The sequence below is a fragment of the Myotis daubentonii genome, chromosome 9 (genome assembly GCF_963259705.1).
Source record: "Myotis daubentonii chromosome 9, mMyoDau2.1, whole genome shotgun sequence".
NCBI lineage: Eukaryota > Metazoa > Chordata > Mammalia > Chiroptera > Vespertilionidae > Myotis > Myotis daubentonii.
In genome coordinates this window covers 25,720,496-25,733,631 of record NC_081848.1, presented here as the reverse complement: position 1 = coordinate 25,733,631, position 13,136 = coordinate 25,720,496, and the positions used below count along the sequence as shown (strand labels likewise).

Below are 13,136 nucleotides of genomic sequence, written 5' to 3'. Positions count from 1 at the left end.
TCTCTAGGACTGGGTAAAACACAGAATGGAAACACATATATGATCGTTAATAATTAGCAGTTACAGCACACAGAGATGGTATGCAGGGATCAGGTAGCTACGAGCGGTCCTATGGTCTGGTGCTCTGGTGCCTGCTGTTGTCCCTTCCAGGGGTCTAGAAAAGAATGTTACTCGGCCATGTCCAAGGCATGTGACCCTACCTGCATGAGAACAATGACAGAGCTCACTTTACAGTAAAGATGGGTCTTTGCTGAGGAAACCACAGGTCTGAGACATGACTACCTGCTGTGACCTGCCCAGTTAGGAATTTGTGATCATACCAACCGGTGTGGTTCCTTTTGGTCACTGATCTTGTCAGACCTGCCATCTGGCTCCCCTGAGCTTCAGACCCCTTTGAATTCGCAAACTAATCCCCTGTTGTCATGCCCATTTTATAGATACGGAAATTAAGGCAAAGCAAGGTTCAGGAAGTTGAGTTGATCGGGGCTCAGACACAGGCAGTTGGATTCCAGAGCCTTATCTCTGAACCACCCACTGTGCTGCCTCTCAAAGGCACAACTCAGTTCTAAGGCCGGAAGAGCAACTTACCTAGCCCTACTAGTTGCCAGGGGGACACTTTTTACAGTGGATGCCTTAGGAACATGGCACCCCCTGTGGCGATTAGAATAGAATGTCTCATAGCCAGCCATACATGATATCCCACCCTCCTCACTGCCCTCTCTTTAACCCGCCAAGCTCACAGGCTTGGTATTATCCTTTCTCTCCACCCTGCACCTGCTTAAAAGGTGGGTGCTGGAGGGAAAGATAGAAAGAAACCACTTTTGCCAAAGCTGCTCCATGATTCCCCAGATCAAGGGACTCCCAAGGAACACTGCCCTCATCGAAGGTGTTCTTTCATGTCTTGTAGTGCCGTGGCACGCATAGCAGGGAAAAGGGCAGTGGCCCAAAACTTCCTTGTATACTTAAGTTAGGAAAATTCTGGGACAAGTGCAATTATATAGAGAAAAAAATAAGGCAGCAAGCCAACTCTAATGTGAGACTTTCTGCTAAAAAAAATAATGGCAAAATGTCGCTGCCTCTAATAGGTCTGTGTCTGACAATCAACACTAATAAAAGAGAAAAATGGTAATTGGCGTACGAGCTACCCTTTTCATTGGCTAATCAGGGCTATATGCAAATTAACTGCCAACTAAGATTGGCAGTTAACTGCCAACAAGATGGCGGTTAATTTGTATATGTAGGCACAATGCAAGGAGGCGAAAGGGAAAGCAGGAAGAAGCCCCCTGCCACTGACAGTGATTGGAAACCCAGGGGGGAGCTAAGAGCTGAGGGGCAGGGCAAAGGCGGCCCTGGGGCCGCCTTTGCCCTGCCCCCCAGCCATGATCGGAGAATCAGGTGCCTTTTCCGCCCTCGCCAGTGATAGCAGGAAGTAGGGGTGGAGCCAGCGATGGGAGCTGGGCACGGTCGAAGCTGGCAGTCCCAGGAGCTAGGGGTCCCTTGCCTGGGCCTAAAGCGAAGCCCACGATCGTGGGGCCGCTGCAGCTGAGGGTCCCCGCTGCCCGGGCCGGACGCCTCAGCCAGAGGCGTCCTGCAGGGGCAGGGGCGGAGCCCGCCGATCGCAGCACCCCCCCGCTGCCACTGCAGGTCCCCGCTGCCCTGGCCGGATGCCTAGGCCAGAGGCGTCAGGCCTGGGCAAGGGGCCGATCCTGCGATTGGAGGGTGATGGGGGTCAACGCCTGAGGGCTCCCAGTATGTGAGAGGGGGCAGGCTGGGCTGAGGGACACTCCCCCCCGCCACCCAGTGCACAAATTTCGTGCACCGGGCCCCTAGTTTATACATAAATCAGTTTTTGAAAACGAATTCCGATGTTAAGGGCAGCAGAGAACTTTCTAGTTAGAATAACCCTATGATTGACGTTCCTAAAGAGAAAGCTGTCATGTCAGTTATCTATTTTGGAAATTAGGAGTTCTGTATAGCAAGGTCCATGATATTTGCATACATATTTGTTCAGATGTGTTTCACAATTAATGTGTGTGGAGTTTAAGTGCACATGGAATGGGATGATGGGATGCATGGTATGAATTCACAATGTGGCTCCATAAGACCCAGGTTCAAGTCTGGCCCTGCCATTGTCACCTTGGGCACATTCCTCAAATTCTCTGCTTCTCACAACGCTGGTAAACTAGAGATAACAAAGATTAAGAAACAAAGATGATACGGGTTTGTGCACTGCAAAACAAACTCAAAACTGACATGATTTTTATGTTTATACATTCTAAATACAAGGGGGCGTGACCCTTGAAATCACAACGGTAGAATGTTTTAAATATGGTTTTAAAATACCAACAGAGGCAGAACAGAATTTCAGTCATTTAGGACTTAATTGGTTCTGGTAAAAGGCAGGCTTTTCCCTGCAGCTCACCCCATGGGCTTCCCACCATGAGCCTTTGTAAAGCCGGGCTTGGCATTCACCCAGGCTTAGTTGAGAGGAGCCTGCAAAGCCCAGACTGTTTGCGGTGGGCAGCATGGAAACCAGCCCTGAAGAGACTTCCTACATTCAGGGCTCCTCCTGCTTTGAGCCCATTGTCCTTCCTTAGGCCTTTCAATGACCATTTTGAACACAGCATCTTTGAGAGTTACTTTGCTTTGTTTGTTAGTCCAGGAGCTCACAAATGGCCCCAACTGTGGGAAATAAAAAGCAAATGAGGTAAAGGAAGTCTTTTTACAGAGAACACTTGTTCTGACTGTAGATTAGGCTCAGGACAAAGCAAGCAGAAAGAGGCCAGCTTTTCAAGAGCACATCGACTTTGGAACTTCCTGAAGGTCAGGGCAGGCTTGCTGCTGCAAAGGCTTCTGTACCCCATTGCTGCAACTGCTTCTGTGAACACAAATATTGTAGCATCTTGACTAAGTTAACTTGAACTTTTTAAAGGAAAGAATTGACACTCAGAGAATGTAGTAGACTTTCCAAGTACAGTGGGGATAAAAACAATATCCAGAACTCTATAGGCACACTTCTCACTCCTTTTTCTGCCTTAAACCACCGGCAAAGCTTGTGCCCATGTCAGAGTCACTCCCATGGGCAGGTGGTCCTGGCACAGAGGTGAGAGCCAGGACCTACTTCTCTCACTCAAAAAAAGCACTTCTGGCCCTAACCGGTTTGGCTCAGTGGATAGAGCGTCGGCCTGTGGACTGAAAGGTCCCAGGTTTGATTCTGGTCAAGGGCATGTACCTTGGTTGCGGGCACATCCCCAGTAGGAGGTGTACAGGAGGCAGCTGATCAATGTTTCTCTGTCATTGATGTTTCTAACTCTATCCCTCTCCTTTCCTCTCTGTAAAAAATCAATAAAATATATATTTTTTAAAAAGCACGTCTGGGCCAACGTGCAGATAAGAGGCTAACCATGGTCTGACTAAATTTATGTTTAAAAGTAAACAGTTTTCTGGAATGCATCCAAATGCCTGCCTATATTTAATGGTGATCACGAAAGGCATGCCCATTAGTCAGGAATACAACAAGAATGTCACTATTTCCACTGCTGTCTAAGTAGTGTTGTAAGTAGTAGTCAATGCAAGTTGCATTATAGGGATTATAAAGGAAAAGGTAAAATGATACCTATTGCATGTAGTATAATTATGTATCAGAAAAGCTCAAAAGAGTGAATGGAAAAACTACTGGAAGTGATAAGAAAATTTAGTAAAGCGGCAAGTTATAAATTTAAGTTACAAAACACAATAGCCTATGTTTATAGCAAAAAAAAAATATTAAAAAGATAGTGTAATGGAAAAGAAGACAATTTAAGATAGCACATGAATGAATTCTAAAAAAAATGTTCAAAACCTATTTGAGAAAAATTAAAACGCCTCTGAAAAACAAAACAGTAGTTTGAGCAAATGAAAAAAGACAAACTATGGTTTTGAGTAGGAAAACTCCATCCTAAAGAAACCGTTTCTCCCTCAGCATAACCCCAATTTAAAATGCTTCAAGTTCTGTCAGGTGCTATACAGGTGGATTATCAAGTTCATTTGGAAGAATAACAAGCAAGAATAGCCAGGAAAACCCTGAAAAAGAACAAAGAGAGGACCTAGCTTTTCCAAATAATTAAAATGTGCTGAAAAGCCTCTGTAATTAAAACATTTGATAGCGATGCTTGAAAAGACTGGTAAACCAATGCAACTAAATAGAAAAGCCTGACATGCACCATTTGCATGTATAAACTTAGTATACAATAAAGTGGTTTCTTAAATTTCTGGGAAAGTGTTGATCTAAAAAGTGGCATTGAAATAAATGGAGAGCCATGTGGGGAGAAAAATAAAACTGGATCCATTCCTCACATAATATACCAGGAAAAATTCCAAATGGATTAGAGATGGAAATGTAAGTAAAGGGAACATGTAAATGTTATTTATAAAAAATGAGTGTGTTCACTGTAGCCTAGCAGTGTAGAAAATGTTCTAAACTATGGCTTAAGGTCCAGAAACAACAAGGGAAAAGATTGATGTATTCAATTACATGACCATAAAAATAAAAAAATAAAAACTTTGCATAGCAAAACATCTCCATGAGCAAAATAAAGATAAATGACAAAATTGAAAACATTTGCCATTTATATCATTATATTTTCCAAAAATAAAGGGAAAGCCCATTTCACTAATAAAAGAATGATTTGATATAGTTTTAACAGAAAAAGAAATGGAGCAGTAAAAAGGAAGGAAGTGTTACCATTTGCCACAGCATGGATGGACCTGGGGAGTATTATGCTAAGCGAAATAAGCCAGTCGGAGAAAGATACATATCACATGATCTCACTCATTTGTGGAATATAATGAACAACATAAACTGATGAACAAAAATAGAACCAGAGACATAGGACCATGGAACAGATAGGAATTTCAGAGGAAAGGCAGGGGTGGGGGGAATGGTGGAGAGATTAACAGGGGAACTTATATGCATACTAGAAGCCTGGTGCATAAATTTGTGCACCAGTGGGGTCCCTCAGCCTGGTCTGTGGGAACAGGCCGAAACTGGCTCTCCAACATCCCTCTAGGGATCCTGGATTGCAAGAGGGTTCAGGCCAGGCTGAGAGACCCCACCGGTGCACGATCGGGGGCCAGGGAGGGACCACGGAAGGGCTCCAGGGCATGTCCAGCCTGTCTCACTCAGTCCTGATCCGCCAGATCCCAGCAGCAAGCTAACCTACTGGTTGGAGCGTCTGCCCCCTGGTGATCAGTGCACATCATAGTGACTGTTCAACCAGTCAACTGTCTTCCCCCTGGTGGTCAATGCACATCATAGCAAGCAGTTGCATAGCCTTAGCATATCATTAGCATATTATGCTTTGATTGGTCAAACGGATGACTGGACACTTAGCATACTAGGCTTTTATTATATAGGATATGCATAGCCCATGGCCATAGACGATAGTGTGGAGAAGGCTTGGTAGGAGTGGCTGTGGGGTGGAGAGGGTCAGTGGAAAAAAAACCAAAGGGGACTTCTGTAATACTTTCAACAATAAAGATAAATTTAAATAAATGAATAGAAAAAACCAGAAAACAAAATGCAAATGACTATTAAACATATGAATTGGAAAATATGCTCAACCCTATTCATAATAAGAGAAAAGAAAATGAAAACTGTATTAAAATGCCATTTCTCAACTATCAGATTAGCAGAAACTCTAAGTTTTACTGCATAGGCTGTGGGAAGACAGTCACTCTCATACACCGGGTAGGGCAAAAGTAGGTATACACTTGTTTGTTTGGAAAATGATATTATAATTGGTAAATAATAATAGAATAAACTCTGGGTTTTATCTACTCACAACTGTAAACCTACTTTGGCCCCACTCTGTGTTGCTCTGGGAATGCCGAATGATAAAACTTTTGGGTCAGGGACTATGGAATTATCAACCAAAATTGAATGAGCACTTCTCCTTTGATCCAGTAATCCCAATATAGGGTCCCAAACGTATGCTAGCAAAAATATGAAAAGACATGGGTACAAGGCTCTTCATTATACACCCTAAGACAGCGGTTCTCAACCTTCTGGCCCTTTAAATACAGTTCCTCATGTTGTGACCCAACCATAAAATTATTTTCATTGCTATTTCATAACTGTAATGTTGCTACTGTTATGAATCGTAATGTAAATATCTGATATGCAGGATGGTCTTAGGCGACCCCTGTGAAAGGGTTGTTCGAGGGCCAAAGGGGTCGCGACCCACAGGTTGAGAACCACTGCCCTAAGAGCAAAAGTAGGAAACATTTTAAATGAACATCAGTAGAGGATTGATTGAATTAACTATGATTTATCTACCCATTGAAAGAATATTTCTAAACTGCTGTGGACTGACCTTCAGGATATAATGAAGTGACATGTTGACATTTTGGGTGAGATAGTTCTTTATTGTGGGGGACTGTCCTCTGCATTGTAGAATGCTTAGCACATAGAGAAGAACTAATCTAAGTGATTTTATTTTATTTTATTTCATTTCATTTTATTATTGATTTTTTTACAGAGAGGAAAGGAGAGAGATAGAGAGTTAGAAACATCGATGAGAGAGAAACATCTATCAGCTGCCTCCTGCACACTCCCTAGTGGGCATGTGCCCGCAACCAAAGTACATGCCCTTGACTGGAATCGAACCTGGGACCCTTGAGTCTGCAGGCCTACGCTCTATCTACTGAGCCAAACCCATTAGGGCATCTAAGTGATTTTAAAGGTATTAATTTGACTGTATATCCCAGCAGGATAAATCCCGAGGATAAAAATAACTACAAAATAATACTAAATTGTTTTTGAATGTCCATAATTGTAATGTAATTATAATAACAATGTTGGCATTGTTATGCTTAGGCTTTATTCTTGTGTTTCAAATAAAACAATGAGTAATTATGATGATGTCATTGGCATGAGAAATTTCAGCATGGCAAAATGGAGATACAAATACTAAAAAAATAAAATTAAGTAAAAACCGAGAAGCCCTCATTTTAAATTGTAGGTATCAATATCAACTCATGAAATAATTATTAGAAACAAAGAACTTTTGCTCTGGCCAGTGTTCCCAGTGGTTAGAGTGGCAGGAGCACACCAAAAAGTCGTGGGTTCATTCCAGTGAAGGGAACCTCCCTGGGCTACAGGTTCCATCCTTAGCCCCAGCTGGACTGCAGGCTGGTGGCAACCGATCAGTGTATCTCTCTCACATCCATGTTTCTCTCTCCCCATCCCTCCCTTCCCCCTTCCATTCTCTCTAAAAATCAATGGAAAAAATATCCTCAGGTGAGGATTAACAAGGAAACAAAACACTAATAAGTGAAAGAAATTGTAGAATTAAAAACATTACCATTTTGCATTTTTAATGAGTTAATGTTATGTATACAGTGATCATCAATGGCTGTCAATATCACATAACCAGAGGGAGAACCAGGTATTATGTATGTGTCTCCGAATGGAAGTGCACTGTATCACTCATGAAGTATTTTTGTCAAAGAAAAAGGAGGAGGAGGAAATTAAACTTGAATCTATCAAGTCTCCTATATCAAACTACCAATGTATAAGTAATACAAAGGACAGTAGGACCTGTATAAAAAAAACCACAGGGATGGAATGAGTGAAATTCAGACTGTGAGAACCATAAAGATAAAATGGCTCAGTTTGTTCACTGCCAATGATAACAACATAAAAATTGCAAGGAAATAAAGGGAAAATCTATAAATCAAAAGACATCAAGCAAATGCAATGTTTGGATCTTATTTGCATAGCCTGATTAAAAGAAACTATGAAATATATATACATATATGTGTATAATACAAATGTACATAACATTTTCAAAAGCAATTATAGAGAGATGAACCCCAACTGAATATTTAATAACAATAAGGAATTAGTTCTCTCTGTATAGATGCAATAATGGTATTGTGTGCATTTAAGAGTCCCTGTCATGTAGAGACACACACTGAAATTACATGATGGCTGGGATTTGCTTCAAAATAATTTGGGGGAGCAGGTGGGTTGAAACAAGTTTAAGCCATGAATTCCTTATTATCAAAGCTGAGCAATGAATACATGAAGGTTCATTAAGCTATGACTTTTATATCTGCCTGAACATTTTTATAACAAAATGATTTATAAAGGAACACAAGTTAGGAACTTCGTATTTCACTATCGTATTCTTTACTCAACACGCCCCTTCCGAAAGAGCCGCCATGTGTGGGCACTGCAGTTGAGAAGCTCTGCTTGCTCTGAGAAGGCCACCCCTGTGTCCACTCCTCCATCCTCAGCCTCTTCTGTCCCTGTCCCCGTTCTATCCCTGTCTCCACATTTAAATCCACTATGAGGAGCATGTAACAAGAACTTAAGATAATAGGAACGGCCCTGGCTGGTTTGGCTCGATGGATAGAGCATCGGCCTGCAGACAGAAGGGTCCCAAGTTTGATGCTGGTTAAGGGCACATGCCTGGGTTGCAGGCTCAGCCCCCAGTAGGGGGCATGCAGGAGGCAGCTGATTGATGATTCTCTCATCATTGATGTTTCTATCTCTCTCCCTCTCCCTTCTTCTCTGAAGTTATATATGTATATATATAAAGTACATGAGATGGCTTTTAAAAAGAGAGATAATAGCCCTAACCGGTTTGGCTCAGTGGATAGAGCATTGGCCTGTGGACTGAAGGGTCCCAGGTTCGATTCCGGTCAAGGGCATATACCTTAGTTGCAAGCACATCCCCAGTAGCGGGGGGGGGGGGGGGGGGGCGGTGCAGGAGGTAGCAGATCAGTGATTCTCTCTCATCATTGATGTTTCTATCTCTCTCTCCCTTCCTCTCTGAAATAAAAAATATATACTTTTTTTTAAAAAAAGGTACACAAGATGGCTTTAATAAAAAAAAAACAAAAGATAACAGAAACAAAACACACTGAGGTCACCTTGTGGTCTCTCACATGGTGCCTCAAGTGACCCTGTGGAGTTGTCACCCCTGGGGGCCAGCTTAGCTGTTCAGTTAATAGTGAGAGTATTGATCAGCTGTAGTGTATGTCCCTGCCACCGTGAACTCCTGGTTTACTGTCAGCCTCTAATTACAGAGTATTTTCATACAAGAACTTCCTACACATTGAGATAGCTCCTCCAAGCTGGGATCCAAGGACCAGGCGGGAGGAAAGAGGGCATCGGCATTAGTCCTCAGTCTTGTCTTCTTTTAACTATAGGTATTTATCAAAGTGCTGGATAATAACGATAACGGCCCGGAATTCTCTCAGCCGAGTTACGATGTGACCATTTCCGAGGACGTGCTCCCCGACACAGAGATCCTGCAGATCGAGGCCACAGACCGAGACGAGAAGCACAAGCTGAGCTACACGGTGCACAGCAGCATCGACGCCGCCAGCATGAGAAAATTCCGGATGGACCCCAGCACCGGCGTGCTCTACACGGCCGAGCGGCTGGACCACGAGGCCCAGGACAAGCACATCCTCAACGTCATGGTAGGCCCAAACGCTTAATTGCTCTCCTGGCAGGATCACTGGCCCCTCGAGGCACACACCTTAGTCCCCAGACCTACAAGGCCCATCTGTTTTGTAAGCAGTGGGAAACCTGGTCTCTACACAGCAGGGCTGCCTTCATTTTCACCTTTTTATTTCAGTGAGGAATTACTATTGTTAGGCAGCGACTCCATATTTTTGCCAAACTGAAACTTGAGATGAATTCTACAGACAGTGGCTGCTCGGTAAATGCTGCCGACAGACTGACTTGAGAGGGAGGAACAGGCCGTGTTTCCATAAATCTCCCAGTGTACATAGTATTGGTTCCCATCCAGAAGATTCTGTGGAAACGTTTAAAGAAAGTTCCTTGAGAAGTTAATCACAATGGTAATTCTTTACTGAACCTATGCCGTGCTCGGGCCTTGGAAGCATTTAGAGAATTCTTTTATTACCGTTGCTCCGGCATTGACCTTGTAGTAAATACCAGTGCACAAAAGAGAACTCACACACACTGAAGCCTGCAGAGAGCCTTAAACATGCATGTGGGTTCACGGGGCCTCCAAGTTATGTGGATGTTGCTTTCATTTTAAAGTGGAGTTTGCCTAGTTCCCGTAATTGGGAGGTAGAGATTAACAAGAAGCCTCCTTGGTTCGTTTATGGCCTAAAATCTGTCCCTATAACCACCCAAGAACCCTAGGGGCAATTGCACAGCCTCTGCCTTCAGAGCCCTCCTGGGTTCCTTAAGACCAGGAGGGATAACAGGGGCTTAATCTCCTGTACTGCTGGGCTTTAAAACACGCCAAGAGACTACCAGTTCCCAAGCAGCTGGAATTCATGTTCTTCAAAGTGCTGCTCCTCCTTCCCAAGTCCAGAAACCTGTCCGGACCAGAGGAAACCGGAGTGCCGTGCCCTCGGGGATGGTTTCCAGCTGAGACCCCAGGGAACAGAAGAGAGACTCGGGAATCATCAAACCCATCACTCTGACCACCATTCATTCATTCATTAGATGTTTCTCCAGCACCTAGTGTGTACCAAACACTGTCCTAGGCACCAAAGATATAAAACAGACAAAGTCCCAGCACCCTTGGGCATTCATGTGGAACAGACCTGGATTTCAGTAATCCCCAAATACAGAGTCCAGCTTGGTCCTTGGGTGTGACGGCCAGTCTACAGACAGGGAAATCCAGTGCACTCACCAGGTTGCTTTTACAGGTATTTCTTCAGAGGCAGGAACCGTAGGCAGGTAACTAACTTCATTCTCATGATTCTTCAAGTCATTTCTGTTCATTCTTTCCTTAACAAACTCAAAATTCAGTTTGGTGACCCTGTGCCACTGTCATTTACGTGGCTGAATATTTAGCGCAAACAAGTCTTTTATGCTGCCTTTCTCCATGGCAAGCATTTTAGTCAGTTTGCTCATTCCTTCTAGGTATTATTTCTGAAAACCCCCTTTCCCCTTTGATGGCTCTTCTCAGTACATTTTCTAATTTTTTTTCACATCTTTCAAATTATGGTGCCTAAAATTGAACAAACGGAAAGGACACATTTGATCATTGCTACATAAAATTGCTTCAGAATCATGTGGTTCAAGAGTTGTTTATTTGCAAGCTTTTGCCGTATGCAAAAGAGGGGAAACTTGAAAGCAGTCAGGCAGGTTCCTTGGTGAAGTGAAAATGGGGTCTCACATTTTAGAAGTTAAGATTCAGTTCATCTTCCCAGTGAACAGGGTTCTCTCCCAGTACCGGGGTTCTGTCTACGTTTGTTCTTTTTGCCTGAGATACGTGCCCACACCCACAACCATCAACACCATTTTACCACTTGTACTTATTTCTGTCACCTCTTCCAAAAAGCAGAATAGAAAGTGAAGTGCTTCTCACTAGTCCCATCCTGGCACTTTCCACTGGGCTGTAGAGCTGTTTGTTGACTAATTTGCATTCCCCAGTCAACTCTAAAGTTCTTGAGGTCAGGGACTGCATCTAATTCACCATTGAACCACCAGAGTCCATTCTGGAGCTTAACAGATAATAGGTGACAATAAGTGTTCGATGAATGAATGAGTGAATAAATGAGTGAATGAATGAATGACAATGCCTACATTACATTCATTAATTCCACTTTTTAGCTTCCTCTTTAGGAGAGCCTCCATCCACCATTCAATTAGCAGCTATTTGCACAAGTGAGAGGTGGTGGCTGTGTGAGGGGGACCAGAAGAAATTGCTGTGTTTGTCATATCCAGTATCAGTTCCATAAACACAGACTGGACACAGACCAAACATCAGGCATAACACCAAGTAATAAAGAGGATGTGGTCCCTGCTCTCAGTTGATTATCTGACTTGATAATACTACCATTTGTTGAGCACCTACTATGTGCCTGGGACTGTGTCAAGCACTCTGTGTACATTATGTCATTTTGTTTTCACTACAGACATCGCCCTGTGAGTTCTTTGCAACTTAAGATTCTAGTCCTACTGCTTCTTGTTATTTTGCCTAAAGGTCAGAGATCAGGAGTTTCCTTATCGAAGAAACTTGGCCCGAGTCATTGTGAATGTGGAAGATGCTAATGATCACAGTCCTTATTTTACCAACCCGCTGTATGAAGCATCTGTGTTTGAATCGGCTGCTCTGGGATCAGCTGTTCTGCAAGTGACGGCTCTGGACAAAGACAAAGGGGAAAATGCAGAACTCATATATACCATAGAAGCAGGTGAGAGCTGTTGCACTGATTGCAGCATAACGCATGGCACCAGACCCTCTAGTATTTATCACCTTGTCACATTCACGTGGTTACTGCTGGAACATCTCCAACTGCTTTTTTTTTTTGGCCAAGCAACTGCCCCATTTGCATGATGGTGGTGTATAAAGTTCTTGGCATTTCAGTCATATGTTTTCCATCACTGACAGCAAGGAAAGAGTTCCCTTTTATTAGGTTCAATCTCAGATTTTTCTGGGATGGAAAAGAGAGAAGAAATGTGTAGTAAACTCGGTGTCTTATACTTATGGGTCAACAAGTCATGGTCACAGACTGAAAAAGACCAAAGCCTCGCATCATCTGAGGGCTGCCAGGCAGCTCTGTGAATGAACCTCACATGTCTTTGTTTACTTGTCAGTGGGTGGGCTGTGGGCTTCAGAGATTCCTATGCCCCTACCCTTGACACAAATTCGCTTCATTGGAAGTGATCTGAGTAGCAGAGTAGTTGGTAGGTACTAAACTGCCTGCTTAACCCAACAGATAAATAAATACAGACTCACCGGCTGGCATAGCTCAGTGCTTGAGCATCGACCTATGACTAGGCGGTCGCTGTTCAATTCTCGGTCTATCCCCAGATTTGCGGATTGTGGTTCTATCCCCAGTAGGGGGTGTGCAGGAGGCAGCTGGTCAATGATTCTCTCACATCACTGGTGTTTCTATCTCTCTCTCCTCTCCCTTCCTCTCTGAAATCTATAACATATTATATATATATATATATATATATATATATATATATATATATATATATATCATATAGAGAGAGAGAGAGATTAAAAAATAAATAAATACAGACTCTTGTTAAATTAGAGATTTTTTAAAAATTGATTTTAACATCTATAAGGAGGACCATAGTTTGAGGATAGAACACTAAAAAACATTAATGACAGAAGACATAAATCTCCAATCAAAGGATA

At 43.0% G+C, this 13,136-nt stretch overlaps 1 protein-coding gene across 1 annotated transcript in view; it reads left to right on the top strand.

The window, feature by feature from the left end:
* Positions 1 to 13,136, top strand: part of FAT3 (FAT atypical cadherin 3) — a 520,423-nt gene that overhangs the window by 405,703 nt on the left and 101,584 nt on the right. Inside the window, exons 7-8 of the mRNA XM_059708164.1 lie at positions 9,199 to 9,474; positions 11,967 to 12,177. Coding sequence (XP_059564147.1) covers positions 9,199 to 9,474; positions 11,967 to 12,177 — 487 coding nt within the window. The remainder of the gene's footprint in view (positions 1 to 9,198; positions 9,475 to 11,966; positions 12,178 to 13,136) is intronic.